This window comes from Lissotriton helveticus, chromosome 3_1 (assembly GCF_964261635.1).
Source record: "Lissotriton helveticus chromosome 3_1, aLisHel1.1, whole genome shotgun sequence".
In the NCBI taxonomy this organism is placed as follows: Eukaryota; Metazoa; Chordata; class Amphibia; order Caudata; family Salamandridae; genus Lissotriton; species Lissotriton helveticus.
The window spans coordinates 4,211,477-4,238,474 of record NC_136061.1 but is presented as its reverse complement, the minus strand read 5'-3'; the positions used below and the strand labels follow the sequence as shown (position 1 = coordinate 4,238,474).

The following is a 26,998-nucleotide window of genomic DNA, read 5'->3' as shown; positions in this document are numbered from 1 at the left end:
CGGTCCCCGGTAGCTTGTCTCCTTTCTGGTGAAGAATTGGCTTGGTAGTTTGGTCTGCCCTGTTCCCATGATGCACTGGGCCAGGGACAGACTAATTTGCATATAGCCAGGTTCTGAGCTGGGATGGGGCAGTGAGATAAATAACGGTGATGGATCAAGCCCTGATCTTTGGACTGGGTAAGAGTGGTCTGCTTAATTCAGACACTCTGTTCATCACCACCCCCTTTTCTGTATCGTTTTTGGCCACTATAGGTGTGGCAGGGTATACTCAGACATGAGTCCCTTTCTCACTGCTCCATCAGGATTCAAGCAAGCCGGGCCGAAGAGGCTGAAATGCCAGAAACCGGTCCCCGGTAGCTTGTCTCCTTTCTGGTGAAGAATTGGCTTGGTAGTTTGGTCTGCCCTGTTCCCATGATGCACTAGGCCAGGGACAGACTAATTTGCATATAGCCAGGTTCTGAGCTGGGATGGGGCAGTGAGATAAAAAATGGTGATGGATCAAGCCCTGATCTTGGGACTGGGTAAGAGTGGTCTGCTTAATTCAGACACTCTGTTCATCACCACCCCCTTTTCTGTATTGATCTTTGCAACATAAGACTTATGACCCACACCCACCACCTACGAACATGCCATAAACCTAGGAATCATTATTGACAAGCTCACCATAAAATCACAGATCAATGCTGTCTCCTCCACCTGCATCCTCACTCTCCACATACTACGTAAGACCTACAAGTGGCTATCCCTACACATGATATGCACCGTGACTCAGGCCCTCATCACCAGCTGACTGGACTACAGCAATGCCCTCTATGTAGGAACCGCCACACACCTCCTACAGAGACTTCTGACCATACAGACCGCCACAGCAAAGACTCATCCTCGGTCTTCCCAGACAAACCCACATCGCACCTCACCTCAGGTAACTCCACTGGCTCCCCATACAGAAGTGATGCCAATTCAAGAAGCTGACCCACTCACACAAGGCGCTACATACCCAAGCACCAGCCTACATTAGCCACCACCTGAACTTCCACCAACAGTCTAGAGGACTATGCTCTGCCTCTCTTTCACTTGCCCACACTCTCTGTATCTACCGAAGTAGAAGTGGAGGACGATCCTTCTCCAGCATAGAAGCAAAGACCTGGAACAGTCTCCCCACACACCTCTGCACCAGCACCTCACTTCCAGAATTACAAATTACCCTCAAAACCTTGCTATTCAATGAAGCCTCTGGGCCCTGCAAACGCCTGGATACCCTACCGAGTGATCAGCCGCGTTTTTGTTTGATTGTAGGGCCGTCCTTACATGGAATATAGAGCACCCTGTTTTGTCTGCACCAAGGCACGCAGACTGCAATGGCATTGTGCATGGTCTTCGTGAGGGTTCTCTGAGGTGGCACAAATTGTGCTACAGCCCCAGTCGACCCCTTTCGGTACCCATGCCGTAGGTGCCAGGGGTACCATTTACTAGAGACTTACAGAGGTGGCTGAAGTTGTGCCAATCATGGTACCGTTTTGTGAAAGAGATTTGGCACTGGCAACCTGGTGAGCAGGGACCCAGGCAACTCACAGTTCGAAATCACATCAGGCATCAGGTAAAAAGTGGGGGCCAACTATGCAAAAAGAGGCACTTTGCTACAGTTTGGCTCAGCCATCCTTTTCTGTGGTGGCCCTGTGAATATCCCCCTCTCAAAAGCGGGTGTTAATAATAAACATGTATAAGTTACTCTTCATGCAGTTGCCAGTTTTTTTATGTTCATGTCACTAGTACATCTCACATTCCTTTCTTCTCCAAGACATTCTACATGATGTTGTTGATTCAACTCATTCTCTTGTTTCTTGTAAATGTCAAATCCCAAGCACCTTAGTTTGTCTTTTGATTTTCGATCCTTGCCCACCACAATGTTGGAGTAGGAGTGCGACGTGGTATTTGGCCATTTGGTCCTTTGCACTAATTTATTGGGAAGAGTAAGAAGAACAATTTCACTTGATGATATTTTTAATGGCGTTGGCATGCACTTTGGATCAATTAAAAAAAATATATATTTTGAAAAGTATTTGGTGACCAGTCTGCAAATATGTTGACTATTTGTAAGGTCAGTTAGTTGTCAGTTATACCAGTCGGCTCTAGATTTCCGCTTTCAGGAATATTCGATATCAGTATGGTGAGCACATTTACTATTGTTTCTTTTCTGTATCAAATTAGTTTGCAATTCTTCAGTAATAATAAAACATATGTGGGTTCCTTGTAGTATGTAGCCAGTCAGTACCTATATCACTTCATGGGTCATCATTTTAACCTCTTCGGCTAAAGTATCCATTGTGGAATGATCTCACTGCCCAGTTTTATTAAAATATATTTTATTTTCACTTCACTTATTTATACCCACCTTATGTCTTTCAGGTGGAGAAGCATTTACTGGGTGGCTTAAATTTAGTATGAGATCCGACTCTTCTGTATAACTTGCAGGAATATTATCCCAGCACAACAACCAGAGACCTTTATTTCACACTCTTTCTACTCTTCATTTTCCCTATTTTAGATTTAAGCCCACCCTTCCGTTGTATTTTCCCTTGGAAAATCAAGTAAACTTTTTTATTTTCCTCAAATTATATTAATTCCTCAGATGTCTTTGTACTATGGACACTTTCCTGTTTCGTATAAGTTGAGGGGTCAATATTGTCAACACTTTTATTTACAATTTCTTGATTATCCATAACTTTATCGATTTGAGCAGATGAACCTGCTACATTTTTTTTGCTATCCAAACTGCCTGTGCCCTTTATCTGAAATATTATATATTTTTTAGATTTTAAAAAATTAGAAGGGCTTTCAAGAGTGTATGATCCTTTGTCAGATTCAGAGGGGTTGGTCAGTTTAGCTTTATCGCCTTTAAAAAGCCCTCAGCTAAGTTCTAAAGGATGTTTTAATATTGCTGAAGACTTTATTGTCAGAGGGGCAGATTTATGTTAACTGGCGCATCCCCAGGGATGCGCCAGTTAATGAGCGCCACAGTGCGCCACAGATCCGCCACCCATGGTGCGCCACATTTTTAATGCGGCGCACCATGGGGCAAAAACGGCACAGATGCGTGACGCATCTGGGCTGTAAAGGCGGCGCATTGCTGGAGTTGCGTCGCAAGCGCGGCGCAGCTCCAGCAAGGCTCGGGGGTGCCCTATCTGACCAATGCTGTATCAAGACCTACGCCTGCTTCAAGCAGGCACAAGCTTTTGACGCAGCATTGGCCTGAAAGTGACTGAGTGAAATCTTATAGATTTCACTCAGCCACTTTTGCGAGGTGCACCTGCCCCGGAACGCCCACCCTGCACCGGAACGCCCACAAGCGGCGCAGGGCTTTACAACGTGACGCATCTGCCTAGATGCGTCATGTTGTAAATCATTCGTAGGGATGCGCCACGTTTACGCCGCCTTGCGTGACGCAACAGCGGCGTAAACGTGGCACAAGGGCCTCATAAATCTGCCCCAGAGTATTTAACTTCATGTTTCTTTGGTAACAAGACCCCCCCATGGGACTCCACCTGGTGGCCATCGGTGCGAGGACCAATACCAACAAACACCAACTCCTAACGAAATGTGGGGATGATCCTAGATGACGGCACAAGTCAACCCGTAAGCACCTCCATATGATACACACACTACATTCGATCTTTTAGTGGCTGCAGCGGAACACCAGGAGGACCATCATGCAAGCATTCATCACCAGCAGGCTCGATTACGGAAATGCACTTTGTGACGGAATCTCCAAGCAACTCCTACAAAGACTTCAGACCATCCAGAACGCCATTGAAAGACTCATACTGGACCACTAGCGCTGTACCCACATTGCACGTGCCCTCATGGAACTCTAGTGACTCCCCATTCACAAGTGCAGCCAATTCAAACTCCTCACACACACATACAAGGCCTTACCCAACATAGGACCAGCATACCTAAACAACCGCACACACTTTCACTACCCTGTGAATCACTCATGCTCTCCCTCACTATCACTCGCAGAGATCAGGAGGTCGCTTGTTCTCCTACATTGCACCCAACACATAGAACGACCTCCCTCAACACATAAAGGCCTGCTCCTCACTTCCTGAGACCTCCCTCAGCACATCAGGGCCTGCTCCCCACTTCCTGAGACCTCCCTCAGCACATCAGGGCCTGCTCCTCACTTCCTGAGACCTCCCTCAGCACATCAGGGCCTGCTCCTCACTTCCTGAGACCTCCCTCAGCACATCAGGGCCTGCTCCTCTCTTCCTGATGCATACCTCAACACAGGAAGGCCTGCTTCTCACTTCTTGAGACCTCCCTCAACACATCAGGGCCTGCTCCTCACGTCTTGAGACCTCACTCAACACATCAGGGCCTCTCCTCACTTCTTGAGACCTCCCTCAACACATCAGGGCCTCTCCTCACTTCTTGATACCTCCCTCAACACATCAGGGCCTCTCCTCACTTCTTGAGACCTACCTCAACACATCAGGGTCGCTCCTCACGTCTTGAGACCTCCCTCAACACAGCAGGGCCACTCCTCATTTCTTGAAACCTCCCTCAACACATCATGGTATCTCCTCACTTCTTGAGACCTCCCTCAACACATCAGGGCCTCTCCTCACTTCTTGAGACCTCCCTCAACACATCAGGGCCTCTCCTCACTTCTTGAGACCTACCTCAACACATCAGGGCCTCTCCTCACTTCTTGAGACCTCCCTCAACACATCAGGGCCTGCTCCTCACGTCTTGAGACCTCCTTCAACTCATCAGGCCCTCTCCTCACTTCTTGAGACCTCCCTCAACACATCAGGCCCTCTCCTCACTTCTTGAGACCTCCCTCAACACATCAGGCCCTCTCCTCACTTCTTGAGACCTCCCTCAACACATCATGGTATCTCCTCACTTCTTGAGACCTCACTCAACACATCAGGGCCGTTCCTCACTTCTTGAGACCTCCCTCAACACATCAGGGCATCTCCTCACTTCTTGAGTTCTGCAAGAGGCTGAAGCCCTGGCTGTTCGAATAATGTGGTCCAAGGGGACCAGGCAGGGGACCAGGCACCTACACACCGGCTCAAGTGCCTGGATACTTAGTGCACTCCACAAATCTGCATAAAATAAAATTAAACATTTCAGCAGATTCACAATAGATTCCAAAATATGTTGTACAGCGACCATCAAGACAGAGGTCCGAACCCAAGACTAGCCAATACTGCGTTTTCTATTCTTAAGCCTCTGCTTTAGGGGGACCTGCTGGACCCCATTGTACGCTACTATTTTCCCCTGAGGGGTTCTTATGTAGGGACACAGCCAAGGTCCACAATGACTGACAGAGCTGTCACCAGAGAAAAGAAGGACTTTTCCACTTAGTTACCTGTGGGGGGAAACAATATAAAGAGCAAGCACTTTAGGTGTAATAACTTTCAATACATTTAAATAACCACATGTATCCCTAATTTACAATAAACATGGACACTTCACTATTTTGCTTAATTCTTTATTAAATACACTTCAGCTAGAAGATCATTGCCTCAGGCGTGTTTAGACATAAACAATGAAACACACCAAGAACAAAAATAATAGGTGGATTATAACACAATATGAAATGACAGAAGCCCTACCAAAATGGCAGCAAAACAATCTCGGATAAAATACAAAGTGGAATGTGCCACCAATCCTGGATAGATTACATAACAGCACGGTAAAAGCGTTGCGCCCTCAGATCAGCCCTTTTTTCAAACACACTTAAAATCCTGAGTTGGGTCATTTCATCATATTCAAATTTCTCAGGGAGTTTGCTACGAGGAGAGAGGCAGCATCTGCTGCAAACAATGAGGAGAAAGAATTTAGAAGATTCTGGTTCAGATTGGACAGGCACTCATAGGGGCCAGACTGAGGCAGGGTGACTGAACTCCACTTACTCTTCTGTGTGCAGAACCCCATCTTTGTGTTTACCACTGACTGGTCATGTAAAAGAAGGTAGTGAAACTCTGCAACCTCATTCTCTTCCCTAAAATGATGGGGCATATTACCAACAAGTAGCGATAATTATCGCAAAATAGGCTTAGCGGTATTTTTTTATCGCTGTCTATCGCTGGATATGTTAGCGGAGAAAACATGCTATTAGCAAAGTTTTTCTCCATTGTGCTAAAATATCAAGCGATAGCGGCGAAATGCGTGAATATCTCTGAGAATACAGTGATATTCAAGCATTAGCGACGAAATGCTCTTAGCCATGTTATCCACCTCCCTTTGTATAACATGGCTAAGAACTGGTCTGAGCAGGCGTTGGTTTTTGGCGATAGCGGGAATATTTCCATCGCTACGCCTGCCTTGCTAATAGGCGATAGCGACGTTAGCGACTGCTTTCAGTCGCTAACAGGTTGGGTACGCCCACTTTGCATGTCATTAGCAAAAAATATCGCTAACATGCAAAGCGGGCCCCAAACCGCTCGCTATCGCCTAAAAGCTGTCGCTAACATCAGTTAGCGACAGTTTGCTAATAGAGCGATAGAATTATCGCCGCTTAGCAGCCGAAAACAGCCACTACACTGGCGATAATTGACTATCGCCACCCTTAGTAATATGCCCCGATATTTTACCAAGAGACCAGGAAGGGTCAAATGAGATCTAAAAACTTCACCTGCTACCCTAATTATGAAAATGTTTTTTCATTCGGAAAGTTTACACACTGTTGTCTTTTTAACTGGGTTTCATCCCTGAACACATTGATTTTTTTACTTTAAGTTCATCACATTTGCATGCGTTGCACTTCCTGATGATGAAGCGCCGATACTCATATCATGTGGTGGGGGCCGTTGTTTGCACCCTTTCAACTATTGGTTAAGAGTTCCGATCACATGACCGGTTTATAGCCTATTACACGTTGCTTTGTTGTACCGCGCACACTCGAAAGATTTCATGGAGACGCGGCGCCGTCCGTTTTCTCGTAAGTGCACGATCACTGTTTCCCTTAATCGCCTTTGGTATCTGAGTTTTGGGGTTTTTTCTTTCTTTTTGGTTAATGAATACTCATTTAGATTCTATAGGTTCAATCCATTTTGACTGTATATTTTGCACGCATGGCTCAGCACTTGGTGTATCTAAAATTGGCGCTCGGGTTCTTTAAGAACATCGGCGCTTCGTTTCTTTATCTCATTTATAGCACTTTCCATTCATTCCTTCATCACCTTGGTATTGATTGCGGCAACATGGGGGGTTTATCAGCACGTCCGATTTTCTATAACTTTTCTATAAGCATATGGAGTGACTAATATGGTCCTGTTTATCCCTTACTGCAGACCCCTGACGAAGGGTCACTGTCTTATGACCCGAAATGCATTGGGTGGATTGAAATTGATTTTCAACTGTTAATACTGCAACATAAGAATGTCATTATGCACGCAAAGAAGTTTTTGTTGATTCATTATGTTCTACTCAACAATTGAAACTTTCACATCGTGGAATTAAAATTCATGGAACTTTGAAAAGAAACCTCTGTGATTCGCAGTTTATTTTGCGCTCAGCCTAGAGGACAGGTTCTTCCTACCCTCAGCATTTGATATTGTACCGAATATTTGGTCACATCTCATGATTCAGCCGCAATGAGAAATGAGATGAAGGGAGTGACAAGTCTCTGTTCTAGAAGATAAGTTTAGTCCTAGACAGATTTCTGTCCTAAATTCTCATCCTAAACACTTTAAAGTTCTCCAATCACCCTGAAATGTTAAATAGACTCTAAAACCCCCTTTAAAACACATGCACACATTGTTCCCTAAATGCAGGGCGGTGAGAGGCAACTGCCTTCCATTATTTCTTCTGGCCCCCATCTGTCTCCTTTCCTCACTGCCGGAAGTCCGAGGGTGGATTTCCAGCTGTGGTGGGAGTGACAGGCAGGGCCGAGGGAGGCCTCTGTGGTTTAAGGTTCTCCTGCCTCAGCCTCCTCCTCCTTGGCTCCTGCCTCAGCCTCCTCCTCCTTGGCTCCTGCCTCAGCCTCCTCCTCCTTGGCTCCTGCCTCAGCCTCCTCCCCCTTGGCTCCTGCCTCAGCCTCCTCCCCCTTGGCTCCTGCCTCAGCCTCCTCCCCCTTGGCTCCTGCCTCAGCCTCCTCCCCCTTGGCTCCTGCCTCAGCCTCCTCCCCCTTGGCTCCTGCCTCAGCCTCCTCCCCCTTGGGTACCATCAGGCTGTGTTTGATGGTTTTCATTGTGTACTGGACCCTGAGGCAGATGGATGCTGTCAGCTCTGGCAGGATGAGGTGAAGGTCTTTAAACCTGTTCCCTATGAACACGTGGGCCGCGGCCGGGGGGCTGGCGATGGCTTCCAGCTGATCCCTGCTGTGTATCGCATCCAACACACCAACAACAAAGACCTCCACCCCGGCTTGGTGGAGCTCCTGGACCGGACCTCCAGGATCGCCATGTGGCCCCCTACCTGTGATGAGGATGATGACCCTGGCCACGTGGGCTCTGCCCCCCCATCTCTCGGCCAGCACCCTCTGTCTGACCCAGGTGAAGGCTTCCCCCGTGGTAGTGTAAGGATCTAACAGGTCAAAGTCTTGCAGGCGCAGTTCGCGGGTCAGGGAGTCGACGATGTCGGTGACCCTGAAGCCCAGCCTGGCTTCGCCATCATCAGTGTACGCGACCAGGGCGAAGCGCACGGAGTCCGGTGACTCATGGAAGCTCCTCACCACCGCTCCCATGAAGGACCACAGGTCGCTAGATTCATTATAAAATCCATCGAAATTAAAATAGATTAAAAACACGATGTCTGCCTTTATGTCCGTCTGACCAGAGCATTCTGTTAAAAGAAAAACAGAGACGTGTTAGATGTGAGATGACAAAATATGGCGAGGGAGACAGGGACGAGGCTGGGGGGGGGTCAGGATTCTGCCTCACAAATACCGTCCCATGAGACCAGTCACCACACGCCCTCTGCGCTTCAGTAGAATAAACACGCACCAGCATCCTTACTGCGCTGTTACCAAATACACACCAGCATCCATACTGAGCTGTTACCAAACACACTCTAGCATCCTTACTGCGCTGTTACCAAATACACTCTAGCATCCTTACTGCGCTGTTACCAAATACACACCAGCATCCTTACTGCGCTGTTACCAAATACACACCAGCATCCTTACTGCGCTGTTACCAAATACACACCAGCATCCTTACTGCGCTGTTACCAAATACACACCTGTGAAACAGTAAAGGTATTGGATCCTACATCTGACCAACCTGGATCTCAACTCAACAATAAGAAAAACCGAACAGGGTGGCTGGACAGGATTATTCGTGAAACAATTCACCAGACACACAGTCAATCTGTACCGTGTGACCACTGGATTTAATTTTCCAAACAAGTTTATTTTTCTTTTTTACATAATATTTCAAATAAATTGCAGAATCTGTTTCCCAGTCACTGTCCTGAAGAGAACCTTGAATACTTAGGTTCGAAACGCGTCGACAATACCACCCTGTGGCTACAACAAAGGGTGCCGCTAGGATGTAAATCATACCACCACTCTGTATCCTAGCCTTGCAACCCTATTTAACATTACACCACAGGCTTTCGTTGACAGGCAGGCTTGTTTTTGATCTCAACCCCGCCTGTCACTTGGTTTTTTCAATCTCTAGGACTGGTTCCCGTTTGTTCGCTTATGGATTAATCTCTGCACTGTATATAATTGCAATTTATTTGAATTATTATACATTTGTGATTGTCTTTTGGTGTGTCTAACCAATCTCTTGTTTGATTCTTTGTTGTAAATTTGTAAATGTGTGCATTTGTAGATACTGTATATATGAACCTTTTGAATTGACAGTGGTTTTGTTTGTGCTTGTGTTTCAAAAAATTGCTGATAAATGTAAAAAAGAAAAATAAACTTGTTTGGAAAATTAAATCCAGTGGTCACACGGTACAGATTGACTGTGTGTCTGGTGAATTGTTTCACGAATAATCCTGTCCAGCCACCCTGTTCTGTTTTTCCCACCAAATACACACCAGCATCCTTACTGCGCTGTTACCAAATACACACCAGCATCAATACTCCACTGTTACCAAATACACTCCAGCATGCATACTGCCCTATCATCAAATACACACTAACATCCATACAGCACGGTTAAAAAATACACGCAAAGATCGATACTGCGCTGTTACCATATACACTCTGGAATCCATTCTGTACTGTTACAAAATACACACCGGCATCCTTACTGCGCTGTTACCAAATACACACCAGCATCCTTACTGCGCTGTTACCAAATACACTGTAGCATCCATACTGCGCTGTTACCATATACACTCCAGCATCCACACTGCACTGTTACCAAATATACTCTAGCATCCATACTGCGCTGTTACCAAATACACACCAGCATCCTTACTGCGCTGTTACCAAATGCACTCCAGCATCCGTACCGCGCTGTTACCAAATACACACCAGCATCCGTACTGCGCTGTTACCAAATAAACACCAGCATCCACACTGCGCTGTCACCAAATACACACCAGCATCCGTACTGCGCTGTTACCAAATACACACCAGCATCCACACTGCGCTGTTACCAAATTCACGTCAGAATCCACACTCCGCTGTTACCAAACACACTCCAGCATCCGTACTGCGCTGTTACCGTATACATACCAGCATCCATACCTCACAGTTACCAAACACACGCTAGCATCCATACTGTGCTGTCACCAAATACACACAAAGATCCATACTGCCCTGTTACCAAATACACACCAGCATTGATACTGCACTGTTATCAAATACGCACCAAGATCCATACTGCACTGTTACCATATACACTCCAGCATCCATACTGCAATGTTACTAAATACACGCAAAGATCCATACTGCGCTGTTACCATACACACGCCAGTATCCATACTGCAATGTTATCAGATACACGCAGGGATCCATACTGCGCTGTTACCATATACACTCCAGCGTCAATACTGCGCTGTTACCATATTATACCAGCATCCATACTGTGCTTTTTCCACATACACACCAGCAACCATGCTGCGCTGTTACCAAATACACTCCAGTATCCATACTGCACTGTCACCATATACACGTCAGCTTCCACCATACTGCACTGTTACCATATACATACCAGCATCCATGCTGAACTGTTACCAAATACACACCAGCATCCGCACTGCGCTGTTACCAAATACACACCAGCATCCCCACTGCACTGTTACCAAATACACACCAGCATCTGCACTGCGCTGTTACCAAATACACACCAGCATCCGTACTGCGCTGTTACCAAATACACTCCAGCACCCACACTGCACTGTTACCAAATGCACTCCAGCATCCGTACTGCGCTGTTACCAAATACACACCAGCATCCGTACTGCGCTGTTACCAAATACACACCAGCATCCACACTGCGCTGTCACCAAATACACACCTGCATCCACACTGCGCTGTTACTAAATTCACGTCAGAATCCACACTCCGCTGTTACCAAACACACTCCAGCATCCGTACTGCGCTGTTACCGTATACATACCAGCATCCATACCTCACTGTTACCAAACACACGCTAGCATCCATACTGTGCTGTCACCAAATAAACGCCAGGATCCATACTGCACGGTTACCATATACACATCAGCCTCCACACTGCGCTGTTACCAAACACACATCAGCCTCCACACTGCGCTGTTACCAAACACACGTCAGTCTCCATACTGCGCTGTTACCAAACACACGCCAGCATACATATTACGCTCGTACAGATACACAGACAATTTGAGAACGTCAGTTTCTACATTTTAAATCCAGAAAGGATGTTTTCATGTGGAATCCTTTGGGCACTGTATGATACTAGCGTTTGTAGCCTGTTGCATTTAAACATTGAAGATTTACAAATAACTTTACAATTGTTCTACTTAAGCAGACTGAGGGCCTGATTACAATGTCAGGCGGACCTGAGGAAACACTGAGGGCCTGATTACAATGTCAGGCGGACCTGAGGAAACACTAAGGGCCTGATTACAATGTCAGACATGAGGAAACACTGAGGGTCTGATTACAATGTCAGACATGAGGAAACACTGAGGGTCTGATTACAATGTCAGGCGGACCTGAGGAAACACTAAGGGCCTGATTACAATGTCAGACATGAGGAAACACTGAGGGCCTGATTACAATGTCAGACATGAGGAAACACTGAGGGCCTGATTACAATGTCAGGCGACCTGAGGAAACACTGAAGGTTTGATTACAATGTCAGACATGAGGAAACACTGAGGGCCTGATTACAATGTCAGACCTGAGGAAACACTGAGGGCCGGATTACAATGTCAGACATGAGGAAACACTGAAGGCCTGATTACGATGTCAGACATGAGGAAACACTGAGGGCCTGATTACAATGTCAGACATGAGGAAACACTGAGGGACTGATTACAATGTCAGACCTGAGGAAACACTGAGGGCCTGATTACAATGTCAGGTGGACCTGAGGAAACACTAAGGGCCTGATTACGATGTCAGAGACACCTGAGGAAACACTGAAGGCCTGATTACGATGTCAGACATGAGGAAACACTGAGGGCCTGATTACGATGTCAGACATGAGGAAACACTGAGGGCCTGATTACAATGTCAGGCGGACCTGAGGAAACACTAAGGGCCTGATTACGATGTCAGACATGAGGAAACACTGAGGGACTGATTACAATGTCAGACATGAGGAAACACTGAGGGTTTGATTACAATGTCAGACCTGAGGAAACACTGAGGGCCTGATTACAATGTCAGACATGAGGAAACACTGAGGGCCTGATTAGAATGTCAGACTTGAGGAAACACTGAGGGTCTGATTACAATGTCAGACATGAGGAAACACTGAGGGCCTGATTACAATGTCAGACCTGAGGAAACACTGAGGGCCTGATTACAATGTCAGACATGAGGAAACACTGAGGGCCTGATTACAATGTCAGACATGAGGAAACACTGAGGGCCGGATTACAATGTTAGACATGAGGAAACACTGAGGGCCTGATTACAATGTCAGACCTGAGGAATCACTGAGGGCCCGATTACGATGTCAGACTTGAGGAAACACTGAGGGCCTGATTACAATGTCAGACATGAGGAAACACTGAGGGCCTGATTACAATGTCAGACATGAGGTAACACTGAGGATCTGATTACAATGTCAGACCTGAGGAAACACTGAGGGTCTGATTACAATGTCAGACCTGAGGAAACACTGAGGGCCGGAATACAATGTCAGACTTGAGGAAACACTGAGGGCCTGATTACAATGTCAGGCGACCTGAGGAAACACGGAGGGACTGATTACAATGTCAGACATGAGGAAACACTGAGGGTCTGATTACAATGTCAGACATGAGGAAACACTGAGGGACTGATTACAATGTCAGACATGAGGAAACACTGAGGGCCTGATTACAATGTCAGACCTGAGGAAACACTGAGGGCCTGATTACAATGTCAGACATGAGGAAACACTGAGGGCCTGATTACAATGTCAGACTTGAGGAAACACTGAGGGCCTGATTACAATGTCAGGCGACCTGAGGAAACACTGAGGGACTGATTACAATGTCATACATGAGGAAACACTGAGGGTCTGATTACAATGTCAGAGAGAGGAATCACTGAGGGCCTGATTACAATGTCAGACATGAGGAAACACTGAGGGACTGATTACAATGTCAGACATGAGGAAACACTGAGGGCCTGATTACAATGTCAGACTTGAGGAAACACTGAGGGCCTGATTACAATGTCAGGCGACCTGAGGAAACACTGAGGGACTGATTACAATGTCAGACATGAGGAAACACTGAGGGCCTGATTACAATGTCAGACATGAGGAAACACTGAGGGCCTGATTACAATGTCAGACATGAGGAAACACTGAGGGACTGATTACAATGTCAGACTTGAGGAAACACTGAGGGTCTGATTACAATGTCAGACATGAGGAAACACTGAGGGCCTGATTACAATGTCAGACATGAGGAAACACTGAGGGTCTGATTACAATATCAGAGAGAGGAATCACTGAGGGCCTGATTACAATGTCAGACATGAGGAAACACTGAGGGCCTGATTACAATGTCAGACCTGAGGAAACACTGAGGGCCGGATTACAATGTCAGACCTGAGGAAACACTGAGGGCCGGATTACAATGTCAGACCTGAGGAAACACTGAGGGCCTGATTACAATGTCAGACCTGAGGAAACACTGAGGGACTGATTACGATGTCAGACTTGAGGAAACACTGAGGGTCTGATTACAATGTCAGACATGAGGAAACACTGAGGGCCTGATTACAATGTCAGACATGAAGAAACACTGAGGGTCTGATTACAATGTCAGAGAGAGGAATCACTGAGGGACTGATTACAATGTCAGACCTGAGGAAACACTGAGGGCCTGATTACAATGTCAGGTGGACCTGAGGAAACACTAAGGGCCTGATTACGATGTCAGAGACACCTGAGGAAACACTGAAGGCCTGATTACGATGTCAGACATGAGGAAACACTGAGGGCCTGATTACGATGTCAGACATGAGGAAACACTGAGGGCCTGATTACAATGTCAGGCGGACCTGAGGAAACACTAAGGGCCTGATTACGATGTCAGACATGAGGAAACACTGAGGGACTGATTACAATGTCAGACATGAGGAAACACTGAGGGTTTGATTACAATGTCAGACCTGAGGAAACACTGAGGGCCTGATTACAATGTCAGAAATGAGGAAACACTGAGGGCCTGATTAGAATGTCAGACTTGAGGAAACACTGAGGGTCTGATTACAATGTCAGACATGAGGAAACACTGAGGGCCTGATTACAATGTCAGACCTGAGGAAACACTGAGGGCCTGATTACAATGTCAGACATGAGGAAACACTGAGGGCCTGATTACAATGTCAGACATGAGGAAACACTGAGGGCCGGATTACAATGTCAGACATGAGGAAACACTGAGGGCCTGATTACAATGTCAGACCTGAGGAATCACTGAGGGCCCGATTACGATGTCAGACTTGAGGAAACACTGAGGGCCTGATTACAATGTCAGACATGAGGAAACACTGAGGGCCTGATTACAATGTCAGACATGAGGTAACACTGAGGATCTGATTACAATGTCAGACCTGAGGAAACACTGAGGGTCTGATTACAATGTCAGACCTGAGGAAACACTGAGGGCCGGAATACAATGTCAGACTTGAGGAAACACTGAGGGCCTGATTACAATGTCAGGCGACCTGAGGAAACACGGAGGGACTGATTACAATGTCAGACATGAGGAAACACTGAGGGTCTGATTACAATGTCAGACATGAGGAAACACTGAGGGACTGATTACAATGTCAGACATGAGGAAACACTGAGGGCCTGATTACAATGTCAGACCTGAGGAAACACTGAGGGCCTGATTACAATGTCAGACATGAGGAAACACTGAGGGCCTGATTACAATGTCAGACTTGAGGAAACACTGAGGGCCTGATTACAATGTCAGGCGACCTGAGGAAACACTGAGGGACTGATTACAATGTCATACATGAGGAAACACTGAGGGTCTGATTACAATGTCAGAGAGAGGAATCACTGAGGGCCTGATTACAATGTCAGACATGAGGAAACACTGAGGGACTGATTACAATGTCAGACATGAGGAAACACTGAGGGCCTGATTACAATGTCAGACTTGAGGAAACACTGAGGGCCTGATTACAATGTCAGGCGACCTGAGGAAACACTGAGGGACTGATTACAATGTCAGACATGAGGAAACACTGAGGGCCTGATTACAATGTCAGACATGAGGAAACACTGAGGGCCTGATTACAATGTCAGACATGAGGAAACACTGAGGGACTGATTACAATGTCAGACTTGAGGAAACACTGAGGGTCTGATTACAATGTCAGACATGAGGAAACACTGAGGGCCTGATTACAATGTCAGACATGAGGAAACACTGAGGGTCTGATTACAATATCAGAGAGAGGAATCACTGAGGGCCTGATTACAATGTCAGACATGAGGAAACACTGAGGGCCTGATTACAATGTCAGACCTGAGGAAACACTGAGGGCCGGATTACAATGTCAGACCTGAGGAAACACTGAGGGCCGGATTACAATGTCAGACCTGAGGAAACACTGAGGGCCTGATTACAATGTCAGACCTGAGGAAACACTGAGGGACTGATTACGATGTCAGACTTGAGGAAACACTGAGGGTCTGATTACAATGTCAGACATGAGGAAACACTGAGGGCCTGATTACAATGTCAGACATGAAGAAACACTGAGGGTCTGATTACAATGTCAGAGAGAGGAATCACTGAGGGCCTGATTACAATGTCAGACATGAGGAAAAACTGAGGGCCTGATTACAATGTCAGACATGAGGAAACACTGAGGGACTGATTACAATGTCAGACTTGAGGAAACACTGAGGGTCTGATTACAATGTCAGACATGAGGAAACACTGAGGGCCTGATTACAATGTCAGACATGAGGAAACACTGAGGGTCTGATTACAATATCAGAGAGAGGAATCACTGAGGGCCTGATTACAATGTCAGACATGAGGAAACACTGAGGGCCTGATTACAATGTCAGACCTGAGGAAACACTGAGGGCCGGATTACAATGTCAGACCTGAGGAAACACTGAGGGCCGGATTACAATGTCAGACCTGAGGAAACACTGAGGGCCTGATTACAATGTCAGACCTGAGGAAACACTGAGGGACTGATTACGATGTCAGACTTGAGGAAACACTGAGGGTCTGATTACAATGTCAGACATGAGGAAACACTGAGGGCCTGATTACAATGTCAGACATGAAGAAACACTGAGGGTCTGATTACAATGTCAGAGAGAGGAATCACTGAGGGCCTGATTACAATGTCAGACATGAGGAAACACTGAGGGCCTGATTACGATGTTGGATGGACCAACATCGATCTGGAACTGGGACTGACTGACCTCCTGTTGGCGGTCCCAAACCAGCAATTAATGATAGTTTTTCCATCACCAGTTACCAGCTTTTAAAATGTCCCTGCCTATTTTTACAAGACACCTTCCCCTCGGGGCACCAAGGGTAGACTTTAGGGGTGACTTATAGGTAAAAATATGGTCGTTTAGTGCTTTGAAGTACCTTTACATCCAAAGTGGAATTTGCATGTAATTTTAAATTTGCAAAGCAGGGCTGACTCTTAAAATAAAAGCAGTCAACACAGCTGTGCACACGTAATGCATGGAATGTGTTGGGCCTCTAAACCTACCTGCCATACCATATACTAGGGATTTACAGGTAGGTTACCAGTGTCAATTGTAATTATACCTAATTACCATACACCTTTTAATCAGAGCACTGGCCCTGGGCCTGGTTAGCAGCGCCGGGGGCGCAGTCAGAGTCAGCGCCACCAGGAGCCGTCCAAAAAGGGGGAGGTGATCAGGGCAAAAAAAGATGACTTTCTCACAACTGTGCATGACATGAATAGAAGCAGGGCACTCCGTACATCACTTATATTGGATGACAAGAATAATTTAGTAAAGAAAGACACGTCACATATGTGGCAACAGATTGTGAAATAGCTGCTGTGTGCATTTCACTACAGCTAAGATTTCTACATGAGGTGAGGAAGGTGTTACTTGATGGACAGAAACATTGTGTATAAAGTTGATACGTTTTTGAAAAGTATGTAGAAGAAGGAGGCGGATATTAGATAAGATCTGTCGTTGTGATGCACTAAAATGAGAAAGTCGCGTGACTGTGTTTCCCCTCCTCCTCCAGCGGGATTCACCTGACATTGTGTGAGTTTATGTGATCCAAGGGCAGACTATTGCTCTTCTAAAAATAGAATGTTATGGGCGTCTTTTATACATATTGTAATGTGGAAAAGATGGTTGTACTGTCTGTAAATCTAGTGTATTACAATAACCTTGTTGAGATTAAATAAAAGATGGAAAGATATGTACATGTAAATGTATTTGAGCTTGTAAAGCGCACTGCTACCCGTCCGTAAGTTTCCTGGCGCTGTATAACTCTGGGGAACCCGTCCTGGCTTTCCCTGTGGGATGGTCCCTGCTGGGAGTCCCCAAGGTGGTGGCAGGCATCTCCAGAATGGATGGGGCCGTTGTGGAGATAAGGCAAGCTAATGCCCAGAGTTGCCGAGTGTGATCCCTGGTTAGAGTAAGCACCGAAGCGAGAATTATCGAGTCCGCTGACTCAAGTCCACGAACCTGCCGCGTCGGGAATTGAACCCTGGTCCCGGGCCGACTTCTGCTCCCGGGTCTGCCGCCTCTAACCAGTGAGCCACACATCCATATCAGCAATTCTCTTTCTCTCGAAAAGGGGGGCAGGATACATGAGTACTTGAGTCTAGAATGGACCTTTTATATCAAATAACTGAATGTTAAAATTGTCCAGTGAGGCAAAATAGTTGTGATTGAACCTATTGAAGCGTCGGAGTAGCTTTCATCCATAATATAGTGCGAACTGAGGACTCAAGCAGGATGTGTGGGGCTCTGAGGGGCTTGAGTAGTAGTATCTGGGTGGATTGGAGAGGTGTGGCGCAGCGGCCAGGGTGACTGACTCCGGAATCTGGGGATCACGGTTCGATCTCCGGCACCGGCGGCAGGTTAGCCCAGCACCATGTGACTCTGGGCAATAGCTCGCTTAATCTTCCCGACGGCCCCCAGCGCCTAGAGACCCTTACGGGTGATTGTGCGCTTTACAAATGTGGATTATTTGAACCTCTCACTGCAGAAATGAGTTCAGCAGTGTTTAAAGCTCTTTCATTTATGGTCTTCAAGATAATTCATGTTGAAATTGTCCTTGGTGATGTTATCAGACAACAATGTTAGAAATTCTTCAAACTTCCAGTTCTCATCGTCATCAGCTAAACCAGAACTGGGAACAAAAGTGTACTGATACAGTCACAGAACGTTCATAGTGGAGTAAAAGTATCTTTTTTGAAGTTTAAAGAAATGTTTAAAAACTATACAGACGGCAAGATAAAATCAACTCTAGATTACTAGTCTGGGTATACGGTGTGGCTTATCACAGATATAAATGTCTAATCCTGTGTGTTATAATATGCTGCAGAATTAGAGTGCTGGTTACTTTAAACCTTGAATGCAATACAACCTGTAACCGTAAATGCTGGTTTTCCCTGTCATTGTATGTTTTACCCCACTTTTCACAGATCTCTGCTGACATCTGCAGGGCACCTCGTCATAGCTTGACAGGTGCCCTGGTGACAGTACTTATGAAAGGCTCCCAGTGTAAGGGACGGTGATTCTAAAGCGTCTAAGGAGAGGAGATGTGATCTTGTGGCTAGCTTTATGACATTAAAACTTGGAAACATATGATCCTATCCAAGTTGTAGCACAAACGCTTTGTGATTCTGGCTGAATCAATTCCCTGTTCCTCCGATCATAAATGTGTGTGATGTAAAAATGTTTATTGCAAATGTGTAAAATCCAATAACTCGGATCCCAGTTAGATCCCCACTAGCTCTTTGTTTCAGCGCCTGTCAATTAGGGGTGGGCGGAACTCACAGATTCCCTTAACTAAATTCCGTGGGGTTACAGAAAAACTCCACAACATTATGCAGAATTTTACTAATGGGTGAAAAATGTCCAGCTCGCACTGTAATTTGCCGCTGGTAGCGTGAGCAGCGCCGGAAATCAGCACAAACGGCACAACGCGTTGAGCAGGAGCGCTCGCCATTCGAGGTGATTTTGCTGACACTCAGTAGAAAATGTACTCAAGCTGCAGAAAATCTTATCCACTCAAATGATAGCCCTCTGGCCACAACCGCTCACAAACGCTGGCAATCGCCCACGTTGGAAAATATCGCTAGGGGACGCTAAATCTCGTTCATGCTCGCCAGGTTGCATATTCTGGAGCCTCGAAGGAGTATACGTCTGCCATTAATTTGGACGGACCTCCGTGTTAAAAACAAAGGGGCATATTAGCAAGGGCACTATCGCCGCTTTTGCAGGACTTTTCCCACTAAAGCGGCGATAATTTTATCGCCCTATTAGCAAACTGTCGCTAACAGCAGTTAGCGACAACTTTTAGGTGATAGCGAGCGTTTTGGGGCCCGCTTTGCATGTCAGCGATATTTATCGCTAATGACATGCAAAGTGGGCGTACCCAACCTGTTAGCGACTGAAAGCAGTCATTAACACAGCTATCGCCTATTAGCAAGGCAGGCTGTGTAATTAAAAACGTCGCGCTAAGCGAGATTATCACCAGAACCTAACGCCTGTTCAGACCATGACTTAACCTGTATATCCAATGGGAGGTGGATATTCAAGTTAAGTTCCCATTAGCGTTAATGCCTGAATATTGCTGGATTTTCAGCGATATTCACGCATTGAGCCTCTATCGCCGGATATTTTATCGCATTAGAGATAAACGTTGCTAATAGCACGTTATCTCTGCAATAATATCTGGCAGTTAGTGATAAATATTGCTATTTGTTGCTAATATGCCCCTAACTCGGGAGTGGCCAAAATTCTGCCAGTTCTGAGAGCGGAACAAAATATTTTGGCTACCCCGAATGTAAATGCATTTCATAAAGTTATTCTATGATATAAGGGTTTGAGTGTATGTAAAGGTATCTAGTTATCTCATGGTATGCGCCCTCTTGGACCCATGTTGTACACCTCTGAGGCAGGGGTTTTCCTTTTTCCACCATTAGATATTCACTGTTTCTGTTATGCCATGTTATCTGTTTTCTGTTGGGGTGGATTATTTCAATTTCCTTTTTAATTTTTTTCTTTTCCACCTAGCTCAGATTTCTCTGAGATCTTTTGTTCTAGACGTTTCTTGCATTTCAATGGGTTTTCAGATCAATAAAAGGCCAGAGACCTGGCAAGAAAAGATATTGTACCCTAACAATACTCCTGTTAAAGTGTTTAAAGTTAAATTTCTGGTACCATATTTTTTAAACCAACAAACAAACTTTAAATGTTGAAATAAAGTTTATCTACCTGTGGGGAGACATAATGTCTCTCTCAGGTAGGGAATTAAACCCATCCAGGGAGAGGCATCCTCAGTTCCAGGCTTGTGTCTTGCACAGGTGAAGTCCTGTCCACTGGCTCCTCCTTGCTTGTTACGCTGGTAACACTGGGTCACTGCTGTGGGGGAGAAAAGAAGAGGGACTGATTTAAAGAGAGAGAGAGAGAAGGAGAGAGAGAGAGAGAGAGGGAGCGAGAGAGAGAGAGAGAAAGAGAGGGAGCGAGAGAGAGAGAAGGAGAGAGAGAGAGAGAGAGAGAGGGAAAGAGAGAGAGAGAGGGAAAGAGAGAGAGAGAGAGAAAGAGAGAGAGAGAGAGAAGGAGAGAGAGAGAGAGAGAGAGAGAGGGAAAGAGAGAGAGAGAGAGGGAAAGAGAGAGAGAGAGAGAGAGAGAGAGGGAGAGAGAGAGAGAGAGAGAAGGAGAGAGAGAGAGAGAGAGAGAGAGAGGGAAAGAGAGAGAGAGAGAGAGATAGGGAGAGAGAGAGAGAGAGAGAAGGAGAGAGAGAGAGAGAGAGAAGGAGAGAGAGAGAGAGAGAGAGAGAGAGAGGGAAAGAGAGAGAGAGAGAGAGATAGGGAGAGAGAGAGAGAGAGAGAAGGAGAGAGAGAGAGAGAGAGAAGGAGAGAGAGAGAGAGAGAGAGGGGGGGGAGAGAGAGAGAGAGAGAGAGAGATGAACTAAGAGAACTCAGAAGAAAGAGAGCTGCAGACAGAGAGGAAGGGGAAAGGTAAGACAGTAAAAGAAGAGTGGGAGCAAGAGACAGAGTCCAAGAAAAAGACAAAGAGTTGAGAGAAGGACTAGGAGAGCATGAAAGACACAGAGCAAGATAAAGACGAGTGAAATGCAGCTAGAGAGAAAAAACATGGAAATAGAAAGGGGAAGCAAGGGAAAGAAGGGTACAAGTGGAAAAAAAATCAAGAAATGCAGAGATGGCGAGGGAAGTGCAAGAGAGTTTGAGTAAGAGTGAAAAAGAGTGAAGGAAAAAGAAAGTATGTGAAATATTACTCTTGTAGTATTATTCCATTATAAATCCCATTACTCATAAATACTTTTGTAAATCAGCCTTGAATCCTGGCTATATGGTTTGGAGGGAAAGAGAGAAACTGAAAAAAAGGAGAGAGAAGAAGAAACTGCAGAGAGAGAACAAGAGAAGGGAGTAGAGCCAGAGACAGAAGAGAGAACAAAGGAAGATAGCAAGAGTGGAAGATATAGAGAAAGAGAGCATCAGACAGAGAGAGATAGAGAGAAGGAGGAAGGAAAATGAACGCGATGGAGGAATTCAGAAAGCGAGAGAGAGAAAGAGAGAGGGAAAGAGGCTGGGTCATCATTCGAGGCCAGCAATGCGGCTACGATTCTATAAAACTCACCGGCGACGAGGGGACGAGATGTGATGTTCACACCTCACAGCGACAGCGAAGCAGACAGAATTATATTCCAGTGTTTGCTTATGTATAAGTTGATATTCTGGAGTTATGAACCCTAGTAATACATTGAGAGGAGAGATGCCTGCTTGTCGTGCATCTTTGCCATAAGCCACTTCTTCCGCTGCAATAACTCTCTTCGTCTGGGCAGAATTTCTCTCTTTCAAAGCGGGCTTGATTCGCAAAGTTTACTCACACTTTTGAGTACATTTACACTCTGGAGTAAGTTAACTACTTTATGGTATTCACAAACTACAATTTTGTGATAACTTAGGGGCAGATCTACAAGAAAGTGCCGCAGCGCGGCACCGCGAGCCCTTTGGCTGCGCCGCACTGTGGCACTTCCGAGCACAGGGATGCGGGATATCTAAAAATATATGTCGCATTCCTGTGCTCTTCCCTGCGCTGGCGCACAAACAGCTGCCATGCGCCGGTGCAGACACCCTTGCACCATGGTGCAAGGATGCCTGCACCATGAGGAGATTGTTTTTGTGCTGGAAGGGGCCCTTCCCTCCACAAAAGCAATCACTGCAGGCATTTTCCTATTTCAATGGATGCTGTAGAATGCAGCACCATAGAAAGAGGAAAACACGAGCCGGAACGAAAACATTTCTCCTCTCTATACCTGGCTACGCCACCACTAGGGTGGCGTAGTAAGTCAAGTCAAACCACTTTATTCGATTAGTTAAAATCATAAAAGTATGCTATACATGTACAAAACGTTAAAAATATTTCTAAAAATATATTATACAAGATAAAAAACACAGTGCAATAGGCATTTAAAAATCGTTAACAATCAATTCCATGATTAAAGCCAGTGATCAGTATACATAGACATTATATTAAGAGGATTACATTTCTTGTGCAGCTTCCTGTCTGACCCTCCTGCTTCTAACAGATGCAGCAAGAAAGCTGGTGACACAAAACATGATTTCAGGGGATCCCAACAGTTGTAAAAACAGTAAAGTAGGTTTACACTGAATAAAATTCATCTTTTTCAGTAATGGAAGAATAAACCTTTTCCTAGCCTCATAGAAGAACGGACAAAAAATCATAAAATGCAAGGTATCTTGAGGAGAAAAATCATCACATTTGCACGGAGCAACGTCCTCGAGCCTACTCCAGCCCTGCAAATCCCATAATACCATATGTATTTGGTTGAACCGAAATTTTGTCAATAGCCATCTATGATAAGAATTAGTTACAATAGACAAATATGGGGACATCGCTAATGACAAGGTAACCAGTACATGGCCCCTGACTGAAGGTTTATCCAATTCTACAGCTTCCCGCAATGCCTCACTTAGTTTGATAAAATTAGTTTTTACCCACACTAAGTCAGCCTTACATAAAGATTCTGGATCGACAAAAATCTCAGGGCGCCCCATATAAACAGCTAACGTTTTTATATAGGACAACCACTGGATTTCCTTCATGTTATCTAGATTGATACAGTCCTTTAGAATCTTGTGGTTTAGGGAAAGGTTCGAATTCAACCAAATTTTGATCCATAGCAGGATAGGGGCTATTTTAATTATATCTGTTATATATCCTATTCCCAACTCAAGATGAACAGAGTGGGTAGCTGTGGGTTGTGGAAGGCCTAGAAGGGACCGTAAAAATTTGTTTTCTTCTGTTTGAATGGGGTCTGGTTTAATAGAACCCCATATTGCTGCCCCATACCTTGCGATTGATATGGTCTTGGCTTTATAAATTGCCAGGATCGCCTCATAAGGTTCCCCCCAATCTTTTAGCGAATCCTAAAACTGCAGCAGAAGAACTTATCACTGCGTTTACCTTTACTGAAAGCGGTGGGGACCATGTTCCCCTATCATCAAAAACTACTCCCAAATAGGTAAATACTTTTACTCTGGTGATTTCTTCACTGCCACAGTAAAAGGTCGTAACTTGATTTTTTGAGGCACCTAACGACATGCCATGGGATTTGCCATTATTTACCACCAGATACAGGCTTTTCATAAAATCCCCAAAAGAATCCAACAATCTTTGTAGGCCCAGCAGAGTCCTTGCTAAAAAGACAGTGTCGTCGGCATAGAGGAGCACCGGGATCGGTGTTCCTCCCATGCGCGGGATGTCAAGAGTGGCTGTTAACAAATTTACCTCCAACGAATTTATACACAACGTAAACAGCATGGGGGCCAAGATGCATCCCTGACGCACCCCTCTACCTGACTTAAAACTTGACGTGCATTTCCCCTCATTCGTCATCCTGATTGAGGCATTTAAGTCTTTATGCAACTCTGCCAAGAAATACACAAGGGACCGATCAAGGCCCATCTCCAGGAGCATCGTCCACAGCCTTGACCTATTAACTAGATCAAAGGCCTTGGACCGGTCCATAAAGGCCAGGAAAATAGAGCCCCTGGCCGCCTTCGTGTATTTAGCTATGATTAGGTGTAAGTTCAGACATGGTCCTCCGTGCTCCTCCCCGCTCTGAAGCCATACTGGGCATCGGACAGTATGTTGTTATCCGAAGCCCAAACTGTTATCTTTGCTAGAATGACCTCCCCAAGATTTTAATGGAGGAATCTAGCAAAGATATAGGCCTATAGCATCTGGGGTCACCCCTTTGACCCTTTTTGAACACAGGAATTATTATCGAGCGAGACCATGACTTAGGGAATCCTACACTCGGTGAGGTATTAAAGACATTAGTCAGGATATTTGCCCAGTACATGGGGTTTGCCTTGTACATGTCTGAAGGAACCCCGTCCGGGCCTGGTGCCTTTCGTCCTGCTGTGCCCTCAATTGCTTTAGCAACTTCGGCTAAATTAAACCTTACTGGCAAAACAGGAGGTTCAGAGGCTGGAGCCACAAAGATTTCCAGCTCAAGATGACTTCCAGAAATGTTTTCAAAGTGGCTCAACCAGTCCTTCTCTGCAATATTAAGTTCTAAGGCAGTATTTTGAGTACAAGGGGGTGTTAATAATAGACCAAAACGTGGCACTATCTTTTAGGGTTGTTTTATCCATCAGTTCCACCCATGCATCGTGTTTAATTTCATTTTTCCTTGCCTGAACTACTCTTGAATACTCTTTCCTAAGCTGGGCAACCAGAACTTTGTTCCTAGGTTGATCTTGAAGAGCCTTTTTAAGAAGGTTATGGGTTTTAATACATTTGTGGTCGAACCAACCCATTAACGGTTTATTTTTTGCTGCTCGACAATTGGTCGTGAGTTCTTTAGCCACTTGGGAGCAGATAACTTCATATGAGGTTATTACATCCTCCCCATTAGCGAGAGGATCTCCACAGATGTTTAATTCCCGGGCAGCTTTAGTAGTAATGTTATGGAAAAAATCCTCTGGCACAACCTTATACCAGTTTAACCTCCTCCCCTGATCTTTCGCTTTAACTTCAACTACAGCCTGTGGCGGAACAGTTTTATTTAAGAGAAGAAAAACATTTACTAACTCAATCACCACAGGATTGTGGTCACTAAAAGAAGAAAGTATAGCATTATACAAAATTACATATTTTAAAAGTCCGGAGGAGAGAAATATGTAGTCAATTATTGTTTCACAATCCCTACCTATATACGTGGCAACACGGGTACTTTTATCGAAAAACCCTGCTTCAAACAAGTCATTATTAGACAGGAGTTTCTCCAGTGCTTCCCCCTTGTGATTATGCTCGAAATGCTGCGGGGATGTGAAATCTGGTCCATCATTATCAATTAATAGACAGTTCTGACTGCATAGATGCACATTAAAATCACCCAACAAAACATATTGGCAAAAAGTGGTTTGCTTTACCTTATAGGTATTTAAAAAATCTGTCAACCAAACTAAATGTTCATTAGGGAAATCCCCTTGCTGCGAATTATAGCAGTTCACTAAAATTAATTTGTTATTATTAATCAGACATAATTCCAGAATAAGAAAATTATGGGAGGCACAATCTACCCTTTTAACTCTCCCCCTTATGTTCACAGAGACCAATAGCACAAGGCCCCTTCTATCTCTCCCTGCTGGCGATCTCAATGCAGGAACAAAATGCGAAGTCAAACCATCCACCCAAAAGTCACAGTCCTTGTCCCATGTCTCTTGGAGAGCAACGATGTCATATTGTTTAACAAAATTTAGCCAATTACTATCATCTTTTATCTTTTCCCCCACGGCGTTGCACACATTTACAGGGTTACAGTATGTATTGTGAGAAGTCAATGCAGTGTGTTCAGGTACCAAGGGAACCAAATCTAGGGGGGTCTCATCTCTCGGTCCCTCACAGGCCTCTTGTCAGTCGCACAACTCTAAACCAGAGAGAGCATCAAATCTGTTATGTGTTACAATATTAGGCCCATATTTAAAATAGTTGTCTCCACCAGATCCCTGCAATGAGCCTGGCGTCTGAGCCATGACTGGTGTATATGGTCTCAGTCTCGCACTATATGGGGGGGGCTCTAGTTAGATTATTATAGAAGAACCCAAGGGGGCGCACACAAATACTATTGTCATCGTGCGTCATAGAGGCTGCCCTTAGCA

At 45.3% G+C, this 26,998-nt stretch overlaps 1 protein-coding gene across 1 annotated transcript in view; it reads right to left on the bottom strand.

The window, feature by feature from the left end:
- Positions 1-6,574: 6,574 nt before the first annotated feature.
- LOC144824368 (uncharacterized) overlaps positions 6,575-26,998 on the bottom strand; it is a 118,333-nt gene continuing 97,909 nt past the window's right edge. Inside the window, exons 4-5 of the mRNA XM_078683480.1 lie at positions 21,057-21,203; positions 6,575-8,799 (exon numbers count right to left, since the gene is read on the bottom strand). Coding sequence (XP_078539606.1) covers positions 7,925-8,799; positions 21,057-21,203 — 1,022 coding nt within the window. The 3' untranslated portion in view covers positions 6,575-7,924. The remainder of the gene's footprint in view (positions 8,800-21,056; positions 21,204-26,998) is intronic.